This window comes from Xiphophorus hellerii, chromosome 13, assembly GCF_003331165.1.
Source record: "Xiphophorus hellerii strain 12219 chromosome 13, Xiphophorus_hellerii-4.1, whole genome shotgun sequence".
Taxonomy (NCBI): domain Eukaryota; kingdom Metazoa; phylum Chordata; class Actinopteri; order Cyprinodontiformes; family Poeciliidae; genus Xiphophorus; species Xiphophorus hellerii.
In genome coordinates, this window is record NC_045684.1 from 9,154,835 (window position 1) to 9,180,330 (window position 25,496).

Sequence of the window (25,496 nt, forward strand, 5' to 3'; positions counted from 1 at the left end):
AAACTTTCTTGATTAAAACATGTAAGAATATTTTATAATACAATGTTTAAATGCATTTAAAGAAAAAAACCGGTTTTCTTTATTGTTTCAAAGTGGGAACATTCAGGTATGTTGGCAGCAAAGTAACAGGCAAATTGAAGTATGAAAATACACACAAAGTAAAAAAAAATCTGTACATTAAGCGCAAATTTAGCGTAGGAAAAATAATACTGTGCAACTATATTGAATTTTAATTGATTTGATTAGGACAGTGCACATTAATCAACATTACCACAATTCATGGCGATGTAAATATGCAGGAATTACACAATAGCTAAATTTTATTCTGTGTCCTAAGACAAGAAAGCAGGAAAAACATCGTACTTTACGGTTCACAGGACAGTACTCATAGTTCTATTAAAGAAATAAAAATTAAAAAAACAAAAAAAACAAGAAATAACCAACAAACAGAAACAGTTAAAAAAATGTTCGCACTTCTCAGGTGCACAGTGTTTATTCAACATTTTTGCTTGTGCCTGTAGATCAAAATAACTGAGCTTTTAAAGCTCGTCTTAAAACCCATCTATTTTATTTGGCTTTCAACTCTAGCGGGATCTAGTTTTAAATTGTATGTTTTTGTTTTTAAACTGTAAGTTTTTATTTTATATTTTTTTTATTGTTATGTTGTGTTTTGATGTACAGCACTTTGTATCAGCTGTGGTTGTTTTAAAGTGCTTTATAAATAAAGTTGGTATGGTATGGTAATACTTAATGTGTTTGACTATTTTTACTTAAGTTGGAATAATTGTTGCTATTCTGGTTTCTGTCTTTCTAAAGATCGGTAATTGGCGATCGGCCAGAAAACTGCAATCGGTGCATCAATACTTACCTGTCTGTGTTTTTCTTTCAGTGGAATGAGGTGACACGTTTGTTTCGGGCCGGCATGCCCGTCAGGAAGCACCGGCAGAACTTCAGGCACCACTCTTCCTGCTTCACGGCCGCCGCCGCCGTGGACTGGCTGCACCAGCTGCTCCAGAGCAACAGCAACTTCGGCCCCGAAGTCACCAGGCAGCAAACCCTTCAGCTGCTCAAGAAGTTCCTGAAGAACCATGTGATCGAAGACGTGAAGGGCCGCTGGGGAACGGAGGACCTGGAGGACAACCACATGCTCTTCAGGTGACTTTATTGTCATATTTTAAAACATACATGACCTAAACTGGGATTTAATCAAAGTTAAGTTGTTCATGTGTGCTTTTCTTTTTTTTTTTCAGATTCCCGTCTTCTTCTCCTCTGAAACCGATCCCGTGTCCAGCTCCGGCGGCGCCAGACTCCAGGTCCATAAAGAAGCGGCCGTCACTCCGGGACCGGGAAGGTTTCTTCAGACTGAGGAACCTCAAGAAGCAGGAGAAAGACTCCATGGTTAGGACTAACCAGTTATTTATATAACCTGAATAAAAACACACAAACACGTTTTTATTCTCACCGTCTGAAGTCAGATCATTTGGTCAGTTTCAGGGATAACATTGTTTTAAAATGAATGACTTTTTGTATTTTCAATTGGCACAATTACATGGTCAGTGGAATAAATTGCCCCAGACGTTATTGCGATAAACAATAATATTGTTGTTTTGAGATGATTTTAAAGTAACATAACGACGTAATAATGCAAGAACACATCCTCAAAGATCAATAAACTTTAAATTCTCTTGAACATTTAACACTGGAACTGGAAGACATTTTAAATATGTAAAATGAATAAACAAAACAATAAATACAATGAATTACAAAGTCTCTGTAAACAAAATTGTTCTTCAAAATAAGAAAAGCACCAGAATGGAGATTTTTGTCCTCTAGTTTTTGGTAGAAAACAGTCCGACAGCCCTAGCAGCATAACTACTGAGATATAAATACTTTATTCCAACTTGTTCTTAGGAGAACGTGGATCCTGCGCTCCAAACGCTGCAAGACGAATCAAATCCGCCGACAGAAGAGCAGCAGCACCAGAGACGAGAGCTGACGCTGGAGGATGAACAGGAAATCTGGAGAGACGTCACCCTGACGCAGTAAAAACACTGAACAACCAGACTCACAGGCGTAATGTTGCATCAGAGCACAGAAATCCAAATTATTATGAGATGGAAAAGTTTGTTGTGTTTCTCCAGCCTGCAGAGGATTCTGGGCGTCTCTTCTCTGGATGAGGTTTTGGACCAGCGGCACATAAACCCCCAGAACATCATCCACAACATGACTAATGTCAACAAACACGGAGTCGTCACGCTGGAGGACAAGAGCAGTGAGTGATGGACTGCACCCAGTTAATTATTCACAGCCCTGGTAGATCTAGATTCAAAGAAACGGAAACAATTAACTAATTATTAAAATAATCGACGAATTTAGTAATCGATTAATCGTTAACTGGAGTATACAGATTCAAATAAGACCATGTGCTGAGAGAACAATACACTGAGCGCAGTAATTAAACCAAAACTATATCATAAATATAATAGTTTATGTATATCATAAATGTTGCATTTATGATTTAAAAAATGTTTTGTCTGTAAATATGTTCTACTCAGAGCTCCTCAAGAGGTAGTTTCAGTTTTACCTGGTTCAAATTCTGCTGAAAAATAATAAAAATTCTCCTATTAAGGAAACAGAGCAGTAATGAATTCCTTGGTCAGTCTAACCTGTCGGTTTTTCCAGATGATCTTCCTCATTGGGTTTTGTCCGCCATGAAGAGCCTGGCGAACTGTAAGTACAACAGATTACTCAGAAAACGCTTCACACTGCATCATAATGATCCCAGTTTTCATGTGGGTTTAATCAACTGTTTATTGTAGAAGTACAGCAATGGATTGTGGGTACAGAGGTGATTTTTTGGGGGCGGGGGTTGCTGTAATCCAAGATTATTTCCAGAAGTGCATGACAAACGTTTTTCATCAAGAAAATGTGAAAATTACTTCAACAAATAAGATTGTATTATTTGAAATGGGAGGAAAATGTGGCCTTAATGATGCAGGAGTTTTCCATGGACCCTGGGCAACATGGCGTCCTGCTCCCAGCTGGAGGGCCAAAAGCTGCTCGCTAATGATGACTAGCATTGGTTTTAGCTGACAAGTTTCAACATAACACGCTAAATATTAAATGTATGCATTATAGAAAAAAGGAGGCAGTGCTTTGCTACTAATTGTCAACACTACAACAACTAGATGGTCAGGAACAAGTTTTAATAATAAAGAGAAACATGGTTAAGCTAGTTATGCTAGCCTAACTTTGACAACAGTAACATGTAGATGTGATGTGGAACTGTTTGTGTTTCGGTTCAGTTAATAAAAAAGGAGGACTCACACCAATTCTGACAATCATCAGGAAAGCAGGCGTTTACATTAATCAACCAACTGCTGTTAGCTTAGCTAATAGCAGCGGTTGCTAATCTGATGACTTATTGATAATCACAAAATAAACATCAACATTAAAAAAACATTAAACTGTAACGGACTGAATGTTCTGTTTGTGTGGGGAATGTTTGAGTGTTTTTGTTGTTTTTTGATGTTGGAACCTGAAACATATTGTGGCGAGGTTGACAGTTGCTATGGCAACGAGTCTGCGTGTCTCGTAGCCGACACAGCAGGCGAGAAAACAGAAGAATATGAGTGGCTTTCAGTTGCTCTTCAATGGTTTTTATGCTTTATTTTCCTTTTGCAGTGGAGCATAGCCTTAAATTAATAACTACAAATCAGGTTTTATTTAGTTGAAGGAAATGTTTTCCCGCTATGGCGAGCGCAAGCCTTCCCGCGTTTTGCGCATGCGCAAAATTTCCTGACGTGAACAACACGCAAGGGGTTCACGTTGTTGCTTTTTTCCGGGACATATCTCCAAACAAATGAGTAGTTTCTAATCTTTACAGTGCAGGTGTAACGAACCTAAACCAGCCGGTGACCATGTTCTGTTGACTCGCAGGGCCGAAGTACGACAGCGACCAGCCGTCCTACCCCGGGTTCGAAAGAGACGTCTTCAAAACGGTGTCCGATTACTTCTACAGCCTCCCTCAGCCGCTGCTCACATACGAACTGTACGAACTGTTCATCAACGTCCTGGGTAGGCAACGTTTTTCATCCTGACCCGCTCAGCTGCTGGGGAATCCGACCGCCCAGTCCTGTTGATGTGACTCTAACAGTGTCTGACTGCTAACAGAGGTCTTGGTTGTTGTTTCTGTCTGTAGCTGCGTTTCCATTTACCAGAGAATTGCGCCAGTTGAAATCACGAAAATTAAACCACTTAATATAAACACGGCCAGTGATGTTTTTTGATGTAAAAAGTTGTATCGCTAGGATGCGGTATGGAAACACTGTTTTCGCATCAGACCGGTTACGGATGTCACTTCTGCCGGAAACGCCAAATAAGATGACAGGAAGAAGTATGAACATGATTCTTTTTTTTTTTTTTGTGGACAATCTGCAGCTCACCGCATCCACAGCTCATAAAACTTTGCTGTTATTCCAACGTGTTGAATTCATACACTGCAAAAAATATCATCTTTCCAAGTATGTTTGGTCTAGTTTCTAGTGCAAATATTTTAGTTTTATCTTATTTTAAGTGTACTAACTTACAAATGACTTTTTCAGAGCTTGTTTTAGGTCAATAATTCCTTAATATTGATTAGAAAGTACTATAGATAAATTCACTTAGAACAAGATATTTTTCCCATTTACTAAGTGAAATAATCTGCCAGTAGTAGATTTTTATCAGTATGAAATAATTATTTACTTAAAATAATAAATGATTCAGTCCGCTATAATTTATTGTGCGATTAATTGATTTATTGCTTATAGCGACAGACTTGCGTATGATTTTAAGTAAGTTTCTTATTTAACAGAAACACCGTAATCACAAAATAGATTTTTTATTTATTTATTTTACAGTAATGGAATATCAACAAAGATAAATTTATAATGGAAACACAGCTACTGATGTAAAAGTGTGACTTAACTGCACCCTCTCTCTTCCCCTTCACCTTCTGCTTGCGCTGTCCTCTGACCTTTGACCCCGTTCCTGTGCTGCTTGCCTCTCCGCCTGCGTCCCTGTTTGCATCTGCTTTCAGTGATGTGTGGATATGTCGCAGCGCCCCCTACGCTCCAGCGTGGGAAGCGGAAGAGTTCGGAGCTGCCGTCGGTTGCGGCGCCGCCGGCCAAGTCGTCGTTTCTCTCCACGGAGTGCCTCCTCCTGTCGCTGCTCAGGCAGGGCTCATGCGACGAGGCCGAGTCGCCCATGAGGGACGTCCTCAGCGGGACGCTCCAGTCACGCAAGGAATCGGGCGGCACGAATCTGAAAACGGTTAGACTTCGCACAAGAAGCTGCTCCCTGGAAACCATCCTGGACCGCTCTCCTCCTCCTCCATGCGGCCTGCAGCCGTTTCCGTCCAGCAACGAAAATCTTGTTTTCCCACCTCAGGAAGGGCACTTGAACACAACGTTTACGACCAAAGCGGACAGTTTTGTTCACGAAAACGCAGCAGGAGTTGTAACCAGGAGGAAACGCTCCGCGGGTTCCAGGGTTAGACCGTTAGACGGTCAGGCGTCGGCGCGGCCTCGCAGCGCCAGCAGCTGCCTGGACATTGTCATGGAAACCAAAGAAGAAGAATATGGAGGGATGAAATGGTCCAGCTGCCTCAACATGAACCAGTATCCTCCGTCTTCCTCCCAACATCTTCTCTCTATCCCAACAAAAGCTCAAGGTAGGGGTGGGCATTCATCGCGTCGTTCGTCAACTATTGTGATAAAACAAATCAAAATACAAATTTTTAAAATTTATTATTGTCATGATTAGGCCTGTCACAATAAATAATTTTCCTGGATGATAAATTCTCCTAAAAATTATTGCAATAAACAATAATGTTGTTGTTTTGAGAACATGTTTAAGTAATATAACAGCATAATAATGTAAGAACACATTCTCAGAAATCAATAAGTGTTACATTCTAATAACATTTAACGCTGAAATAGAAGGACGCTTTCAATATTCAAAATAAATAATAAAAACAACAAATAAAATAAATTATGAAGTCTCTCTAAACAAAATAGTTCTTTTAAAAAAGGGACTAGTGAGACCAAAACACCAAACTGAAAACATTTATTATGCTATTTTTGTAGAATGAAAGAGAGGAATGATAAATCATGCTAACTGAAATTATTGCTCTAGTTTTAATTTATTGTGCCATTAATTGGCTTATTGTTTATTTCAACAGGTCTAGTCATGATAATTCCCAGTTAATGATGTTTAAAACTTTCTGTATTAGTATTCTCATTTTTCCTCCACTGATTCTTCATTGAGAGAATTAATAAAAATCAATACATTTGAAAATATGATTAAATGAAGTTACTGTGTGCAGATTAGTGAAACAAAATCACATGAATCAGTTACCTAAAGCAGATTTAATAAATCATTCTAACCGTTATCTCAGTAGCATCGTGATAAAAGTTAAAGTCCGTATCGCCTGCCCCTAGCTCATGGCTCAACCCCCGCCTGCAGTACCTCTAACCTTTGGGCGCTGCCGGCGCCCGCCGTCCGCCGCTGCCTCAGCTCGCTGGACGTGTCCAAGCCGCCACAGCCGCATCGGTCTGCGTCGCAGCTCAATCTGCCCGTCTGCGTGGCTGCCAGAAACTTCCAGCTCCCCCAACCCAAACCTGAGCACAGTAAGACCTTCTCCCGCCTGCCTGCGTGTGTGTCGACGCCAGATCTAACACCCTCACCTCTGCTAATGTCTTCCAAGCAACTTTTTTCTTAAATGAATTCAAAAGCAGCCTGCTAACGTCTGTCTAAATGCAGTGTGGATAGTTTTGTGCTGCTTCTGTTTTATCTGCATGTTTTGAACGGCTAATGCCTCTTAACTTCTACCTATCAGTCTGGTCAACTTTATTTGTGCAGAAAATTTCAGCAGTAAGGCAGTTTGACGTGCTTTACATCCTGAAAACATGATTCAGTTACCAATTATGTCAAATTTCAAATATGTTGGTCAGCGTTCCAGTTATTATGTTCAAAAGCAACACTACACTATAAAACACAAAATCTTAGCAGGTGTTTGTTTAGTTTCTTGTTAAAATGTCTTAGTTTTGTCTCATTTCAAGTTTACTAACTTACCAGGTAAGTTCATTTTATTTATATAGCACATTTTCAGCAAAAAGGCCATTCAAGGTGCTTTACATAAAAGGAAACAAACTAAAGAGCAAAACATAAATAAATCTAGTAATGTTGATTCATACCAATGACTTTTCATCAATATATGAGCTTCTTTAAGGTCAACATTTTTAGAATATTCATTTAAAAAGGTTCTATTCTATTGGGAGATTATTTCCATTATAAAACGGGAAAAACTCCTTAAATGTTTTTCTTATTTTGTTCCATACCTTGCCAGTTTTGCTTCTTGAATCTTACCCAGCTCACGTCATAGTTGTAGTTTATTAATATCACCCATCTATTCACTTATCTAATGTAATTACCATGAATAGATGTGATTCATAATTTAGCCCAGTTTTGCCTCCATGTCGTCTCTGATGGTGATTATTTATTTTCTTGCAGGCGTTCTCCAGCCGCAGTGCGAGCGCGTCGCCATCGAGGCGCTGCAGCTCTGCACGCTGCTCCTCCCGCCGGCGTCCCGCAGGAAGCTGCAGCTCCTCATGAGGATGGCGTCCCGCATCAGCCAGAACGTGGACATGCCGCGCCTCCATCCGGCCATCGGCACCCGGACGCTGGTGAGGAGCGAACGGACGACATGTTTCCAAACACAAAAGTTCAATTCTTTTGTTGAGATTTTATGTCACGGAGCAACAAAAAGCAGCGCATGTTTGATAACTGAATAAAGATTATGATTGTTTTAAATTATTTATTACATAAATAAATAAACAATTTATTTATTTATCTAACTTTATTTTTTAAAGGTAGAAGTGGGAAAAAAAAGCAACAGTGTTTCACTACAGCCTCTCTGTTCCCAGAAAATTGGGAGGAAGATTAAATCGTCATAAATTTTGTTTCTAATTATTTTTTCAATGTAAAATTTGTTAAAATATTTAATTTAGATGTTACTTACATTCTGATTCGTCTTTGCTCCTCTAAAGTTAGAAATGGAAACGTGTCTGACAAAATAACATTAGGCGTGATTAATATAAAATATTACATATTTACCTGGAATCAAAAAGGGGATTGTGATGAAAAATTGTATTATTTGGTAATGATGTCATAATGTATTATCAGGTAATATTTTCCACCACAGAGCTCATGGCTGTCTAAAATCAGACATTATTACATTATTTTATGATAAATGAATGTAATAATTATGGATTAGTGACTAAAAAAAATTCTATAAGTTGATGTTTCTTTACAGATTTTCACAATTTCGCAAAAAGAAAAAACATTCAGTTGGCTTTTGTGAAAAAGAATTAATGTGCAGAAAGTGGAAAAGTTTCCTGTGTTATAAGTGAAATAATCTGCCAGTGGATCTAGAAGTGGGTTGCTAGGTAACGGCCTGGGCTTGGCTGGGGTTGCTAGGTAACGGTCTGGGGTTGCTAAGTAACGACACAGAAATAAGTGCAATAATCTGCCCGTGACTCAAACTTCTTCATCAGAAATTATTGCCTTTAGACAAGCTTCTTTATCTTGTTGAAAAACTACTTATGAATTAATTTGGACTTATTTGAAGTGAACTGAGAAGTTTGGTCTAGAAATTAGACCAAACTACTTGGTGAAGTTTTCCTTTGTACTTTCCAGATGGTCCACACGTTTTCAGGCTGCGTCCTGAGCAGCGCGGAGGACTGCGACCTGGACGAGCTGCTGGCGACCCGCCTCGTCTCGTTTCTGATGGACCACCAGCAGAGCGTCCTCTCCGTCCCAGAATACCTGCGGAGCGCCATCAGGGACCACATCCACTACCTGCGTGCCGTACAGGTACGCCGTTACCATGGAGATGGAGAAACTGGAGAAATCCCCAACAATGCTCCAGTTTATATTCAGTGTTTTCAAGATTTGAAAAGTGCTTGATATTTTAACTTCACAGTTTTGTAATAAAATGCCATTTAACATTTGATTAAAAACGTAAATTTGGAAAAAGCTTTTTTACAGTTGAAGCCAAATATTTTCATCCACACAATAACACATTTTTAACGATAAATTGTCCCAGAAGTTACTGCGATAAACAGTAATATTGTTGGTTAGAGACCATTTTCAAGTAATATGATGTTAATGGTAATGCAAGAGAACATTCTCAACAGTCAATAAACTTTAAATTCTAGTGAACTTTTATCACTGGAACTGGAAGACATTTTAAATATCCAAAATAAATAAAACAATAGAAACGACAAATAAAATGAATTCTAAAGTCTCTGTAAACAAAATTGTCCTTCAAGAAAAGCTCTAGTTGGGACCAAAAACCAGATTAAAACTTTGGTCGTCCAGTTTTTGGTAGAAAGAAAAGCTATAAATCAAGCAAATGGAAATGATTGAGTTTGTTTTAATTTATTATGTGATTAATTGATTTGTTGCTTATTGTGACAGGACTACATACTCCTAATAAAAAGACAGACACATTTTTTCTCACTGTCTGGAGTTAAATCAGACTCATCTTGTTTTATGTCAGGTAGAATTACCAAAATAATTTCTATTTTCTAAATTCTAGAAAACTTAACACAAACATTTTTTTTTTTAGAGATTTTCTTTTAAATTTCTAGATATTTTGTATTTCAGTATTTAATTTGAGTAGTAAGGTAATTTACTTTAACAATATCTAATATTGTTTCAAAATAATATTTATTATTCCTAATGACTCAATGTCTTATAACTATCTCATATTTTATATGTTAAACAAATTTATTGAAATTGGGGGAATTTTGTGTTCATTAGTATCAGTTGTGTAAAATATTATAAGATGTTTTAGTTTAAATTGTTCCTCCTGTAGAATGAAGAATACTACCACAAAAAGTTATTAATAACAGTAATAAATTATGTAACATAATAATTTATAGTTCATTTGTATTGTTTTGTTTTTTGCGTTATTTTTTGGTGCAACGTTTGGAGCTGGAAAAGTGAGAAAACGTCCCTTTAAAAATTATTTAGTTTTACTGTTGAAATGTATAAACTGGAATCCTCAACATCAATCTGAGACCAAAATAATTTTTTAACACTTAAAAAAAAATCCTGATCCACAAAAGTATATAAAAGCTTTTAAAAGCGTTTTGTTTTACAGTGCCCCCTAGAGGCAGTAGATGAAAGCGTTTTAATATATAATTTGTTTTATGACTGTTTGACCGCCCTGACACCAGGTTCCTGTCGACTCGGGTCCAAGCGACGGCGCCGACCCGGTTTGCGTTCCCATGCCGATGTACGCGTTCTGCAAACAGATAAGCGGCGCTGAGTTTGAGCAGCAGAAAGCGGAGTCGTCCCAGAAGGCCATGGAGGAGCTGCTGGAGATCCTGCTGACGGACAGGAACCTCACCGAGAAGGACCGGCGCAAGAAGCTAAAGCAGGTCAGCTAACGGAACCAGAACCAAAAACAGGTCTGGATAGAACCCAAAATGATTCCATTTTCTAGAGTTTTACCTCAAGGTTCCACTTCAATTTCCAAAGCAGCTTATCGACTGAATGTTGTGAGAAAATTTAATATTAGAAACTCATAATCAGCCAATTAACTCAGGCTGGGTGTAGCTGTGGTTGCTAGGTAACGGAGCAGCGCTCGTTGCTTGTGAAATAAAATGCCAGCTAGAACTTTTTTCATTAATATTGAGAAATTATTGATGTACAAGCTCCTTTATCTTGTTGAAAAGTTACTTGTAAGTTAGTTTGTTTTGTACTAAGATATTTTTATTAGAAACTGGACAAAATACGGGTCAGATTTTGTTTCTGCCGTGTTTCTGGGGCTTCCTGCCGATGGCTGAGTTATGAATATCTCATGTAGCTGTTTTTTAGCGACTTATTCAAGTTTATCCATATGTATTTTTTTATTTAATTTCTTATTTAATTGAAACGCCACAATTACCAAATTGTTTTCCCCCCAACATTAATGAAACATCGACTAACATTTGCTGACCTTTGTGGTGGAAACGCAGCTGTTATCGTGTTTGGTTCAGTTTCAGAGGCAGTACCCTGACATCTACAGCCGCCGCTTCCCTTCCTGCGGCGACCAGAGCAAAACCGACAGCAAGCCAAAGATCAAACCGCCGCTGCTCAACATCAAGAAGACCTTCAGCATCAGGAACTGACGCCATGACGCTCACATCACGGTCAAAACTGTTACATTATTGGTGGAAAACTCCACTGATATCCGTTTGTGTTGGTTCATTCTGTAGATGAAGAGCGTCTCATACAGGCAGCTGAACAGATTTAGAGTTCACACTTTGTTTTCTTTTCAAATACTCTGCAAACAGCATTTGCAGCAAGTTTGGGAGAAATATTAAACTTTGAGCTTAAATTTTAACTTATATAAATAATTACATTGAGAGGAGCTCCATTTGTCTAAAGTTTTAAATCTTTTAGGATATTTTTTGCTTTTATTTTAAATGTTTTTAAGGACGTTTTGTTGTAATGGAGGTTTTTGTTTTGTTTTATGGCTTTAGGTTTCCAGATTTAACTGAAATAATTCAAGTGGAGCTGGGATTTTTATTTCTATAGCGCCGTGTTAGGGGGATTGCAGGAAGAAGACAAAAAAAAAAAAAAGAGTATTTTTCTGACAAAAAAAAAATTATTTAAGAAGTTTTCTAGAAAAAACTTGGAAATTTCTGAGTTTGAAAAATCTAAAATTTTACAGAAAAACAGAAATGTTGAGATTAATCTGTGAATTTTCTAGAAAAAAAACTTGGAAGTTTTGAGTTTCAAAATGTGAAAATGGTTAATTTTTCAACTACCACGTTTTCCACTTTTTTTCTAGAAAATTTCTCAAATTATTCTGAAAATATATATATTTTTTTAGAAATGTACTCATTGTTTTTGTTCCTTCTACATTAGCTCAAATACGGTGTCCGATATTTCTGCTTTATATGCAGGTTAGAAAATGTTTTTCAGTGTTTAAGAAGAAAACCTTCATTCACCGCAATGTTAATCTTTTATGAGTCATAAAGACTCTTAGTTGAGGCTTAATTCAGCATTTTTTATTTTTATAAATTAGGCCTTTAATTTACTAAATGCAAATCAAAACTCCTAAATTGTTACTTTTCATGCTACATGCTCACAGGTACTTCATACATAGAAACTAACTCCTACTTTTAGTTTCCCCTCTTTTGTTCTAAATGTGTATTTGACTTTATGAAGTTTGTTTATACCTCAAATGAAGTTAAGTGACCACAGAAATACTTTGTGTTTTTGTCAAAAACTGAACATAGGAGTGAAAATGCACCTATAAATGTTTACTATGCAAATGTTGGGAAATAAACCTGGTTTGTGTGACGCCTTCTCAGTTTATACTATCGGTACCTTTACAAGGTGGTGAAAGGAAAAACTCACTTTAGTTTCTTAAAATGAACTGCTTGCTTATGAAAGTTTAACAGCACATGGGCGGTTCTAGGCGGGGGACAGCGGGAGGCCAGTGCCCCTGTACCGAAGAGATATTAGATAAAATAAAAGTAAAACTAACCGGTCTTTTGTACCGGCTTCAAATTTTACCTTCAGTTTTATTTTAACAATGAATTAAAATTTAATTTGTTGCACTTTTAGCTTCAGCCCTATTGCGCTAGAATCATAACTTTTATTTTAAAAAAATATATTTTTACATATTTGTTAAAACTGTCAACTTGCCCTGATAGTTTATGAGGCAGATAATCTGTGAAAAGATCAATTTCCTTCACCTGCTTTTTAGCTGCTACTGCTGTCTGGTTATTTTTGGTGCTTTTCTCCAATCAGAGCCAGGAGGCGGAGCTTAGCGCTGTCAATCAAACTCATGTAGTCGCAGCTAAATGTAGTAATGGCAGAGAAACAACTACAGGGAAACTGTCTATCCTCTGTCGTCGGTGGCCATGCTAACTAGACTTAGCATTCACAACTGGATGATTGACAGCACTAAGACCCGCCTCCTGCCTCTCATTGGTTGATTCTAGTTAAATCCTTTTTTATTTTTCACAGATTATTTGTCTCATAACAGAGTTACAGTTTCAACAAATGTCTAAAAATATATATTTTCTATACATAAATGTTAAAGACTTAAGATGTTTTCCAGATTCACTCTCCTTCTTTCAAAAGTAAAAAAACAGAAAGTTTCCCAAACGTTTGCTGAAAACCATCAGGAACTAATCAGCTCTAATTGCTTCTGCATGTTTATCCAACTACAAAGGACGGCGGGTTTTAAAATTCAATTTTACTGGTGGGACCCACATCATTAGGAGGAGAGTTTGGTCGTGTTTCCAGGTCGAGAGAAAATCCAACATTGAGGCGAGGTTCTGGCGTCTGAAAGGAGCCGAGACAAAGCTGGTCTGTTCAGCCTGAGGGAGGCGTGGGGGAAAGTTTGAGGAGGAGGAGGAGGGGAAAGGAGGCTTGAAAGGAGAAAAGAGAAGAAGAGGAGGAGTGAGGAAGGATGGGGGAGCAGCAGGGAATGTTTGTGTGGTTTAAATCCGAACCAGAGTCTCTTCTGAAAGCAGTCGGCGAGTCCAGGAGGAGATTCAGCAACAACATGGTCAGCCGGTGAGGAAATATTTCCATTATTTACTCTGAAAATAGAGAGAAAGCCGTAGAGTCAGTTCTGATGTTGAAATGTTTTAGCTTTTTGAGACGTTTTACTGGAAGAAAACACCAAATCTTACCAAGTGTCTTATTGCGCTTGATATAAAACTAAACTAACTTAATAATTTTTCAGCCAGAAGTAGCTTGTTTTAAGTATACAAGTACTTGATATACTGTAGATAAAAAGTACTAGTTCTACTGGCAGATTATTTAAAAAATCTTGTTAAAAGTGAAATAATCTGCCAGTGGAACAAAAAGTTACTTCTGAGTTAGTTTTGTCCTAATTCCACTGTAGTACGATACTTGCACTAGAAACTAAATCAATAAAACTTTGCAAGATTTTGTGTTTTTCTGGTGCAGATTAAATTCTAGTATGGAAATGTTTTGGTTTTCTGAAATGAAACCAGAGACATTTTACTGAAAAAACAAAAAATCTTAAGTATCCTCTTTGAGTTTCTAGTACAAATGTCTAGAAATAAGACTAAACAAACTTACCGATAACTTTTCAGCAACATTTAGCAACTTAGCCAGTAATTCCTTGGTATTAATAAAAAGTACTAGGCAAATTATTTCACTTATAAAATGGGTACAATGTCTTGGATTAAGTGACATAATCTGCTAGTGGAACTAGAACTGGGTTGCTAGGTAACCGGCTGGGCCTGGCTGTGGTTGCTAGGTAACGGCACAAGGCCTGTCATCTGTGAAATAAGTGAAATAATCTGCCAGTGGAACTAGAACTTTTTCATCAATATTAAAAGATTATTGACTTAAAACAAGCTTCTATTTCTAGCTGAAAAGTTACTTTCAATTTAGTTTTGTCTCATTTCAAGTGTACTAAAATATTTGCTTTAGATTAGAAACTAGACCAAAAATACTTTTTGTTTTTATAGTGTTGAGATGAGATGGAAAGTTTCCCAGATTTGGAAAAACAGCCTAACCATTCCAGCTTGTACAGTTCCAAAGATAATAAAGAAAACTTTTAAAAAGCTGTTTTTAATGTTGAAAACCACAGAAGTGAGCAACCTGCAGACGAGATGAGAAGTTTCTCCAAATCATTTAATAGAGAAAAGAAGATTGTAAAACTTTAAAAGGAAGATTAAGGAGAAAAATCAGACGGAAAGTCTGGACTAACAAAGGAATGTAAAATGGGCGTAGAACACATGTGTCAAACTCAAGGCCCGCGGGCCACATGTGGCCCGCTACGTCGTTTTATGTGGCCCTCTCCCCCCTACCACCGTTTTACAGCCCTATTGATTGACTTAAAATAGGTTTTGAGCACGAATTGACTACAAACTACATATCCCATAATGCCTTCCGATTCTTACCAGCCAACATTACGGCTTCTCGCCACTAGAGTGCAGCAGAGTCACCTCAAGCTGATTATTAATTTTCCCAGCGAATAAAACTGAAACATCGACAAGCTAACAAGCTAAAGAGCGAAGTTCCGTGATGTTTCAATCCAGGACTTTTACCGTCTCCTGCCCCCTGATTTGATGCCACAGCTTCGACTCCACGCAGCTCGTGTTTTGTCCACGTTTGGAAGCACCTATCTGTGCGAACAGATGTTTTCAAAAATGAATTTAAACAAGACCAAGACCAGATCGCGCATTACTGACGAAAACCTACACGCCGTTTTGCGGATTGCCTCAGCACAAGAACTAAAACCGGACATGGACGAACTGACCAGGGGAAAACGGTGCCAGACATCCGGCCAGAAAACATTGGTAAGCACAAACAAACTAAATTAAAATAGAATGAATGTAAAACCAAAACTCAGTATACTGGAATATGTATATAGTTTATTGATTTTGCTTGTGTTTTGTGTTTATTTACAGAACACAACACAATGAGGATGTGTGTGAGTTGGTGACAGGGTGAAGAGGGATCAGCTTTGTGTTCAAGGACAGGCAACATCACCTCATTGTTTTGTTCTTATGTGAAATACATGTTCGTTGTGAAATAAATAACGAAAAAGTTTTGTGAATGAAGTTGAGAGTTAATATCAAAACTTGTTTTTATTCTTTGTCTGCTTATCTTTAAAGCAGACAAAGATTAATTTTCCCAGCGAATAAAACTGGAACATCGACAAGCTAACAAGCTAAAGAGCGAAGTTTAGCTGAGCAGTTTAAAAATACTGAGCATATTTTTAAACTGCTCAGTTTAAAAATATTGTAATTTTTAAACTGAGCAGTAATTTTACATCCATGCAAACGCAAATGTAATATTTAAAACTTGAATACATAAAATCAGTTATTTAACAATATGAGGTGTTGCTTAATTTATTTTAACATTGTATTTTCATACATTTATGCTAGGGTTGACCAAGTCTAGTTTTCCAGACCTATCACTCTGCAACTTTAGATGCGTTCTTTCTCTAACACACCTGGATCATTGACTCATTCATAGGCCTCTACAGAACTGAGTTGCTGCTAATGAGGGAAGTCAACTTTTTGTCTGGGGTATGTTTTAGCAGGGACGCATCTAAAAGTTGCCGTCTGGAGGACTGCACTTGGGCATTCCTGATTTATACTGTCAATGTGGCCCATTGAGGGTGGCCAATATGCTGAAGTGGCCCTTGGTGAAATTGAGTTTGACACCCCTGGCGTAGAAGGACAAATTGAAAGCTGGTGTTGTGAAGCTGCCAGGACTGATGGGAACTGTAAACAGTTATGATTTGTGAATCAATATAATGCACCAAAACTTACTCAGTACCATTTACACATAAAAATACATTCTCAGTTGTCAGCTTGTTTAAAAGTATTCACTTTTTACACATTTTGTTATAAAATCTTCATCTCTTTCTACAAAACTTTATACATTTTGACCATATAGAAATAAAGTTTGAATGTTTTCTAATTTTATTAAGAATTGAAAATCAAAATGATCTCACTCACATAAATTCACATGATTTATTCCTTTAGTTATGTTTGAGGTTTGATGTTTTCAATGTGGTTTCAACTTTGTTGTCAGAGTGGAACATCCTGCTGCAGGTTACCGGAAGATCTTTGAGACGGTGGAGGAACTAAATGAGCCGATTTCTGCAGAAATAACTGGTAAAAACACAAAAACAGATGGGAGATTTATTTATTAACAACTATAAACATAAAAACAAACTTTACTAACTTCAACTATTCAACAAGCTGTTAAAATGGACTTTATGCATCACTGGCAATTGTTGTATTTTTGCCACTTTTGTAGAAATGTCCTTTGCTAAAATATGTAGAAATATGTTTTATCATAAAATCTGTTTTGTTTGATGATCTGTAATTATACTCTCGATATGTAAAAATGCATTTTGACTATCCAGAATGGTAACTTAAGATCTCTACATTTAGATTCTGACTGGTAAGAATAATAATTCATGATATCTTCAATTACATTCATCTCAAATGACTATTTAAATGTTTTTTATCCTTTATGGAAATTTGAAAATGGAACATAAATCTGTGATGTTTTGACTAAACAGAAAGCTAATCCAAAGTATTGTCACTGACTTATAAAATATATCAAAGTACTAAAAAATAGATTAAAGATATCTTGAATTAGAATTTTTATCAATCAGAACAAAAAGTCGGATATCTTTAATTTACTTTAATTGTTGATATTTGAAATCTTCATTCAGTAATTCATTAGGTGTCTTGAATTAAATCTCACATACAAATTAAAAGTGAATCTGACATCATTTATGGCAGTCAAAATGTAATTAGCAATATCTTAATTTACTAATGTCTAGTCATAAGCCACTTTCAGATATCTGGATTGTAACCAATTTTATGTTAAATCGACTTGCCATATAAACATTCAATCCAACAGGAGGAAGTACGGAAGATCAGAAGAGTCGATATAAGCACAATAAATGATGAAGGAACGTGTGTTATGTCATCATCAGGTGATTTTGATGAACTGTCCCCTCAGGTGTTTTCCCGTTGTGGCTCAGAGGAAGCCTCCTACGGATGGGTCCGGGTCTTTTCGAGATCGGGGACGAACCGTTCCACCATTTGTTTGACGGACAAGCTCTGATCCACAAGTTTGACCTGAAGGGTGATCAGGTGACGTACTTCAGAAAGTAAGAATGCATCACAGATTTAAAAATGTTCAGCTGCTGCCTGTACATAAGCACACATATGGCTGCATGTTAGGGTCACTGTGGGACACAATTCCTGCCAAAAACCTCAATGATTTTCTAGAAAAACCTGGAGATTTATGAGTTTCAAAAGTTTATAATTTTCTTGAAACAAAACCCAGAAATTTTGAAATGAATCAAAATACTTTGAAATTTCTGAGCTTGAAAAGTCAAAAATGTGCAAGAAAAAAACTCTGAAATTTTGAAATTAATCTCAGAAATCTTCCAGAACAATAAGCAGATTTCTGAGTTTCAGAAATTATTTTTGACATTTTAACCTCAGAAATGTCCAAGTTTTGCTAGAAGATTCTAGCTTTTTTTTTTTTTTTTTACTTTCCCAACTAAGAAACTTTCTTGTTTTTTCTCCAGAAAATTTCTGAGATTATTTTAAAATGTATTTCTTGCAAACTTCTGACTTTTCAAGTTCAAATATTTCCATGTTCATTTCTAGAAAATTTCTCAGATTAATCTAAAGATTTTGAGTTTTTTCTTGGACATTTTTGTAAAATTGTAAAATTTCCATGTTTTGTCTAGAACATTTTTGACATCATTCTCAAAGTTTCAGATTTTTTTATGAACATGTACCATTTTTTATCTTTAATAGCCGTTTTACTCGTTATATTTTATTTCCTCTAAAGTTCCTTTACACTGGTTTGTTTCCAGAATCTAGACAAATAAATATGATTCTGACTAAAACAATAAACCACAACAATAACTCAAAGAATCTCTGCAAATAAAAAGTTTCTTTTTATGTTCATGTGAAGCTTTTGAGTTGTTTTTGTGCAGAAATTATGTTTGCAGCTTTGCTGGTTATTTTTGCAGGTAAGTTTGTTATCATTGTTTCAGGTTCATCAGGACGGATGCATATGTTCGGGCCATGACAGAAAACCGGGTCGTCATCACAGAGTTCGGCACCACTGCCTATCCAGACCCCTGCAAAAACATTTTCTCCAGGTAAAACTGACAGTTAATGTTTGCCTGGCTGTTAACACAAATAATTCATTTAATTAATAGCATCTTAGGCACAACGTAGGTCTAAAGCTGGATTTAAACCCGTTCAATAAAACGGGTTTTATTGTGTCTGTTCAGGTTCTTTACGTACTTCAGAGGCATCGAAGTGACAGATAACTGCTTAGTAAACGTTTATCCGGTCGGCGAGGATTTTTATGCCGTCACAGAAACAAACTTCATCACCAAAGTGGATCCAGATTCACTGGAGACACTGAAGAAGGTAAGAAGGTTGGAATTTACCTGAGATCATTCAGTTCAGTTCACAAATACTTTATTTATTCCAAAGGAAAATTAAATGTCAGAAATAATTTCATCCACGTATCTTCAAAGAGTCGTTCTGGATGGAGATGCTGGAGGCAGAAAGATCTCCACAAGCAGTCAGTCTTCCAACGAATCTGAAGATGTCTCTGACTGAAGACTGACTGTATGATGAATATTTAGCTCGCTAACAAAATATTTGGGTTCCTAGCTAAATACTTAGCTGGGAAATTATTTAGCTAGGAACCTAGTAATATTAAATTTGCTATCTGCTTGATAGCAAGATAAATACTTAGCTCTGACTGAAATATTTATCTTGCTTGCTAGCTAAATATTTAGCTTCTTAATTAAATATTTAATTTTAAGCTGAATATTTATTTTGCTTACCAAATATTTAGCTACATAGCTAAACATTTAGCTAGCTTGATTGCAAGATATACAGTATATTTAGCTTCCTAACTAAATATTTAATATTTAATTTGCAAATTAAAGTATTTAGTTTGGAACTTCAACATTTAAAAATGTGTGAATAACATGGTAAAATATAATTTAGAAAATTAAACCTCTACTTTCCCCCCTATGACAGACTAAATAAACCAGAATATTGCTGTTAATTTTTGTATTGTGTAACTTTCCAAGTGCCACCTGATAAATTTGGGGAAACTGATACCAGGTGTTTTCTTTGTGATTTTCTTAATTTGTTTCTCAGGTGGATCTGTGTAAATATCTGTCCATTAACGGAGTCACAGCGCATCCCCACGTTGACGCAGACGGTTCGCTCTACAACATCGGAAACTGCTTCGGCAAAAACATGAGTCTGGCGTACAACATCGTCAAGATCCCGCCGGCACAGAAAGGTGGGAAACGCAGAGAGACATGTGAAATACGTGTTGTGGGCCTCTTTGTCACATCAAAAAGCTATGGTCTGTAGGTCAATCTGTGTTGTCAGAGTACATTTTTTCCAACAGGAAAAATTTACTCTGTTTGAAAATAAAGTAGAAAATAAAACGAAGCAAAATAAATATCAGTAAAATCTGATTTTTGTCCTTAGATAAATCAGATCCCATTGAGAAATCCCAAGTTGTGCTCCAACTACCCAGCAGTGAAAGATTAAAGCCTTCATACATCCACAGGTTCACATTTATACTCCAGAAAACTTTTTTCTTTTACTTTTCATCAGTTTAAATCAGTCTGTTTTGGTCTGTTTTGCTCTCCGTAGTTTTGGTATGACTGAGAACTACTTTGTGTTTGTGGAGCAGCCGGTGAAGATCAACCTGCTCAAGTTTCTGTCGTCTTGGAGCGTCAGAGGAGCAACGTACATGGACTGCTTTGAATCCAACGAAAACATGGGGGTAACGACGGACAGTCAGCGTCCGAACTTCACTCACGCAGGGGCGGCCCTAGAGTTTTACCTTTAGGGGGCCACGCAGGGGCACAAACACAACAATGGTGGTGTACTAAAATTTAAATATTTTAGCAAAACAATTTCTTTACCCAAACTAAACACAGGGATCTGTTTGGCATGTGAAAACTATGCCTCAGATTTGTTTGTTACAGTACGACAGAGTAATGGGCCAAAACAGAAAAATGAGGCGGAAATTTCCGGCAAGACATTTTTAGATTAATCCCAGAAATTTTCTGAAAACAACACAGAAATTTCTGAGTTTTTATTGCAGATTTGCAATTAAAAGTTCAGAAAATTTAAGATTCTTCTCAAAAATTTTCTAGAAAATACTTAGAAATTTTTGAGTTTGAAAAAGTCAGAAGTTGGCAATAAAAACTAAGAAATTTTGAGATTATTCACAGAAATTTTGAAGAAGAAACTTGGACATTTCTGAGCTTGAAAGTTGAAAATTTGTAATAAAAACTCAGAAATTTTAAGATTCACTTCAGATTTATTTAGGAAAAATTTGGAAATAGAAAATTTTCAACTTTTTAAACTCCAAAAGGAAAATTTTTTCACATGTTCTAAATCAGAAATGTCCAAGTTTTTTATAAAAAATTTCTAAATTTTTGGGGGCTGAAATTTACTCCTTCTCTCTTCTTTCTATCTACAATGACCCTAATACTGATAACAGAAATATGGAAAAGGATTAGGCCCACCGGGAAAAAAAGAATTTTGCCTTTAATCTTCTGAGATCAAAAGTCCGAGCTATGAGAAAATGTCAAAAAAAAAAATTTTATTCTGTGGCCCTAATCGTCTTCTGTACATAAATTACGATATGTGGACAAAATGCTAACTTATGTCTGGTCTGACATGAACAAACTGATCAGGTGCTCTGACTGGGCCGTCCAATCAGATTTTAAGCGGAGATGGTGGCCCCCCCAGCCAACCCTGTGGCTACGCCCCTGCTCTACAATATAAAACATCAAAACGTTGATTTTTTTTCCATTCCTTTGAATCATTTAGTGTTTATTTGCTGCAGACGTGGTTCCACTTGGCCACTAAGGATCCTGCAGATTACATGACAAACCACAAATTCAGAACCTCGGCTTTCAACCTGTTTCACCACATCAACGCCTACGAAGACCAGGGATTCATCGTGGTCGACCTCTGCACATGGAAAGGGTAATTGAGAAGCTCCGGGTATCTCTATTTGTTGATAGAAACACTGATATTTTATTCGTATTTCCAGGCATGATTTTGTGTACAACTACCTGTACCTGGCCAACCTAAGGCAGGAGTGGGAGGAGGTGAAGAAAGCGGCGATGCGTGCGCCTCAGCCGGAGGTCAGACGATACGTTCTGCCGTTGGATATTCACAGGGTGAGAGCAGAAACGATCACTTTCCGCTGCCAATCCTAATCTCATTTTATCCTGTTAAAAACACCTCTACCATTTAATCATAAAGCACAAATCAGAACACATAGTTACGCTAATGCTATAGCACTATTTAGCAGAGGCTAATGCTAAAGTGCTAACTTCAATTGAAATTGTATTTTACATTAACCATATATTCTGTAATGTCCTTAAATATTGTATTTATGTGTTAATGTGTTGTTCACTATTATTCTTGCTTTATTTTGTTCACATATTGTTTAAAATAATTATTTTTAGCTTAGCGCGTTAGCTAACTATGAAAATGTTTAGCGCACTTAGCTTCCCCTAAATAAATTTTCAAAAAAAACATTCTAAACTGCTCATTTCCTTGGCTGTTTTGTAAACTTTGAAGTTTGAAGATTGAAGTTGAAGTTTTGGTAAACAACTGAGAACACTTCAGTTACACATTCATAGTCATGCTCTTATTTTGAAGTCTGTTGCACAGCTGTTCCATTTCCTGTCCTCAAGTTCTCACTTTTTTTTGTTAAAGATTTTTCTAGAAAATTTCTGAGTTTGAAAAGTTGAAAACTTTTTATTATTTTTTATTTTTTGTGTTTGTTCAGGAAGAACAAGGCCGAAACCTCGTGTCTCTGTCCTACACAACAGCAACCGCCGTCCTCCACAGCGACGGATCCATCTGGCTGGAGCCTGAAGTTCTGTTCTCTGGACCAAGACAGGGTGAACAGAAACACACACGCATGCACACGCCTAACACACACACACACACACCCACAATATCACCTTCCTGTTGTGGCTAAAAAATTGCCAATTTAGTTTTAAGAAAGATGTTTGATCATGATCTGTTTTTACATTTTTGCTAAGTTGCAATCATGTTTTACAGAGAAATGTTGTTTTGGGCTGAAGCCACAGGTTTGCTTAACAGCTTTACTTTAAAATTATTCCCCAAGAAATCAACATCTCACTATATTTGCATTGATTAATTTAATTTATTGTTTATTTGACAGGAACCAATACAAAAGCATAGATCAAAACAACCTAACGTGTAAATAGCTGTAGCTAATTCATTTGTCCCTAAAAGGAACTTTAACAGTTTATTAAAATGAAAAGTTAAGATCAGTGATGAATACAATACAATTATGAAAAAGAGATATAAAAACTACTGAATCAAAACTATTATAATATTTAGATAGTTTTAAAATTCTAATCAATTTAAAGGTGAAGAAATATGATTTAATAATTGTATTTTTTAGGAAAGCTGACATTTTTTGCTCTTGGGAAGAAATGTGTTAGTATTTTAAAGGGGACCTGTTATGCAAATGTCACATTTTTGCACATATTCTTTCTTCATTTTTGTTTTTACAGCTTCTAAAAACAGTTTGAATAGCAATAAGTTAATGCTTTTTGGTGTTTGAAAATGAGCCATTTCAAAAACCTTCCAAACGTAAAATCACATGCCACTGGCACTAAACTGTTACCTAGCAACCCCAGCAGAGTTCCAGCACATTTGGTCAGCTGGTTTCACCGCTGTATGTTCTGTACAATGGCTGCTGGAAAAGAAAGTGTTTTGTTGTTGACTTCCCATCCAGAGACCACTTAATGCATTCTTGTTTGTTTTGCAGGAGGATCCACTTCTGCTTTTCAAAAATGTACAGTTGAATAGTAGCACATCTGTTTGCAGCCATATTCACATGCGAGTGTAAACGTTGAGTTGGGGGTGTGGCCAGCATCAGTTTATTGAGATTTAACGTGATAAAAAACGCCCTAAAACAAAGTAAAATCTTATATTAGAATGATTTTGTGTTTTGTTGTTTGTTTTTTTATGTCCCTTTTGTCTTTTTCAGCCTTCGAGTTTCCACAGATTAACTACTCCAAGTGTTGTGGAAAGAAATACTCATTCGCATACGGCCTCGGACTCAACCACTTCATCCCTGACAGGGTAGGGAAGAGAGAGAGAGTGGATCCCACCACACACACACACACACGCTCACAGATTTGTTACCTTCTGTTGGTTTCTGCCTCAGATCGTCAAGCTGAACGTCCAGACCAAAGAGACGTGGGTGTGGCAGGAGGAGGACTGTTACCCATCAGAGCCGCTGTTTGTTCCCGCACCTGGAGCCACGAAGGAAGACGAAGGTAAGTTTAAGTTAATGACATTTCTAATGCAGATTTGCTTTAAAGGTGTAATTATTAACCAAATAATGGAAAGCTGACACTTTTAATGCTCTTGTAATGACATTTTTTAGTCCAACTTTGCTTTAAAAGTGTCATTATTTATTTACTACTATTATTTCAGGGTGTATCAGGTGGTTGCGCTGACCATTGGCGCCATCTACTGGATGGCAGCCAAACTACGACAGTATGTTAATCGTCTGTCTGACCTCTGCAGGTGTGTTGCTGAGTGTTGTGGTGAAGCCGGGCGCAGAGAGACCAGGTTTCCTGCTGGTTCTGGACGCCATGATGCTAACGGAGCTAGCAAGGGCCGAAGTCAACACCGTCATCCCTGTCACTTTACACGGGATGTACAAACCTCCTCCTTCACCCTAAACTCACCAGTTAAAACCCGTTTTCTACTTATTGATGATAGTGATACATTCAGAACAGTTTTTAAATCAAATACCACTCTGGTTACTGCTAAGGTTTCAGTAATGACACGGATTTAAAGCTACAGAGCAGCAAGACGTTATTAATTTTTTGTTTCATGTAATCAAAATCAAAGAAAAACTATTGGCTTTGGAAATTAAAAGGCACAATTTGAAGCTAGTATGTTTGTTTTTTAGTTCACTTTTAGCTTTGTTGTCAGCGGTAGGCACATTTCCGCTAAACTGCTAAGAGTAAAGCTAATTTTTCTTTTTTATTTAAAGATTTACAAGCAAGGCAGTAATACAAATACAAATAAGTATTAGGAAACAGATGAGAAATTAAAAGCATAAGTGCAGAATGGAAAATAAATAAATGAATAAAAACATTGAAAATTTGATAATTTCAGACTCTAAAATGCTAAATTATCTTCTACAATCATCTCAATGCGTTTCTTAGCATTAGGGTTCACCATGAATTTTACATAACATAGAAACTCATTGAGAAAAACACAAAACCTGGGAGACATTTTCTTACATTTGGATTTGTGTATATGATTTTTCAAAAATTCTGTTAGTTTTTCAGTTAGCACTTTAGCATTTTTGCTAACTTTGAAAACATTTAGCACTTTTATCTTCCCCTAAATGATTTTTTCCAGATAAATTCTAGAGCACTAATGTACTTGGCTGATTTATAACCCTTCAGTTGAATAAAATTTTACATCTGTGTTCAAGATTTGGTTATCAAATAGTACTGGAGGAAAAAATTAGCTCCATTATTAGCAGATTAGCTCATCATAATCATGCTACCAATACAGCTGATGCTGCCTCCGTCAATTAGACTCACCACTTTCTCATGGTCCTTTTGTTCCTGTGCTTTTATTTCCTGTCTTTTCAATCAAACATTGAAGTTATTTGAGTTTGTTACTGAATCCACATCTGCTTTATTCTCCACGCCTCCTCTGTGTATTGGAGTTTACTCTTCCTTCATTGTTTGAGGACAAAAAAAGCATGTTGGTATCATATTTCAGAGCAATTTCTGCTATAAACACTTAACATTCCAGTTTAATACATTTTAT

The 25,496-nt window shown here is 36.8% G+C and overlaps 2 protein-coding genes across 4 annotated transcripts in view; both read left to right on the top strand.

Annotated features, from left to right (window-relative positions):
- The window catches only part of LOC116730867 (DEP domain-containing protein 1A-like), a 22,218-nt gene extending 9,816 nt beyond the window's left edge, over positions 1–12,402 (top strand). The window contains exons 3-14 of the mRNA XM_032580400.1: positions 890–1,155; positions 1,251–1,398; positions 1,912–2,042; positions 2,142–2,272; positions 2,683–2,730; positions 3,940–4,077; positions 5,081–5,713; positions 6,483–6,671; positions 7,555–7,727; positions 8,740–8,916; positions 10,287–10,490; positions 11,091–12,402. Coding sequence (XP_032436291.1) covers positions 890–1,155; positions 1,251–1,398; positions 1,912–2,042; positions 2,142–2,272; positions 2,683–2,730; positions 3,940–4,077; positions 5,081–5,713; positions 6,483–6,671; positions 7,555–7,727; positions 8,740–8,916; positions 10,287–10,490; positions 11,091–11,222 — 2,370 coding nt within the window. The 3' untranslated portion in view covers positions 11,223–12,402. The remainder of the gene's footprint in view (positions 1–889; positions 1,156–1,250; positions 1,399–1,911; positions 2,043–2,141; positions 2,273–2,682; positions 2,731–3,939; positions 4,078–5,080; positions 5,714–6,482; positions 6,672–7,554; positions 7,728–8,739; positions 8,917–10,286; positions 10,491–11,090) is intronic.
- A 1,074-nt stretch (positions 12,403–13,476) lies between these two features.
- Positions 13,477–25,426, top strand: LOC116730884 (retinal Mueller cells isomerohydrolase-like). Of its 3 annotated transcripts, none has more exons than XM_032580434.1 (14): positions 13,477–13,629; positions 16,639–16,721; positions 17,584–17,734; positions 18,638–18,745; positions 18,881–19,022; positions 19,770–19,917; positions 20,121–20,193; positions 20,280–20,412; positions 21,487–21,629; positions 21,697–21,826; positions 22,444–22,558; positions 23,683–23,777; positions 23,863–23,974; positions 24,228–25,426. In XM_032580434.1, the coding sequence occupies exons 1-14, from the start codon at positions 13,523–13,525 to the stop codon at positions 24,383–24,385; spliced, it is 1,698 nt and encodes a 565-aa protein (XP_032436325.1). In that variant the 5' UTR covers positions 13,477–13,522; the 3' UTR covers positions 24,386–25,426. The 3 variants fall into 3 exon arrangements, with proteins under 3 accessions (XP_032436325.1, XP_032436326.1, XP_032436324.1); XM_032580435.1 differs by lacking the exon at positions 24,228–25,426 and adding an exon at positions 24,135–24,172 and having other exon boundaries at positions 20,112–20,193; XM_032580433.1 differs by having other exon boundaries at positions 13,478–13,629; positions 20,112–20,193.
- The last annotated feature ends 70 nt before the right edge of the window (positions 25,427–25,496 follow it).

Excerpts from the sequence above, each read along its gene's own strand:
- LOC116730884 (XM_032580433.1), top strand. The coding sequence starts at position 13,523 with ATGGGGGAGCAGCAGGGAATGTTTGTGTGGTTTAAATCCGAACCAGAG. Across the intron at positions 13,630-16,638 it reads AGCAACAACATGGTCAGCCG|AGTGGAACATCCTGCTGCAG; the intron begins GTGAGGAAATAT and ends CTTTGTTGTCAG. Across the intron at positions 16,722-17,583 it reads GATTTCTGCAGAAATAACTG|GTGTTTTCCCGTTGTGGCTC; the intron begins GTAAAAACACAA and ends CTGTCCCCTCAG.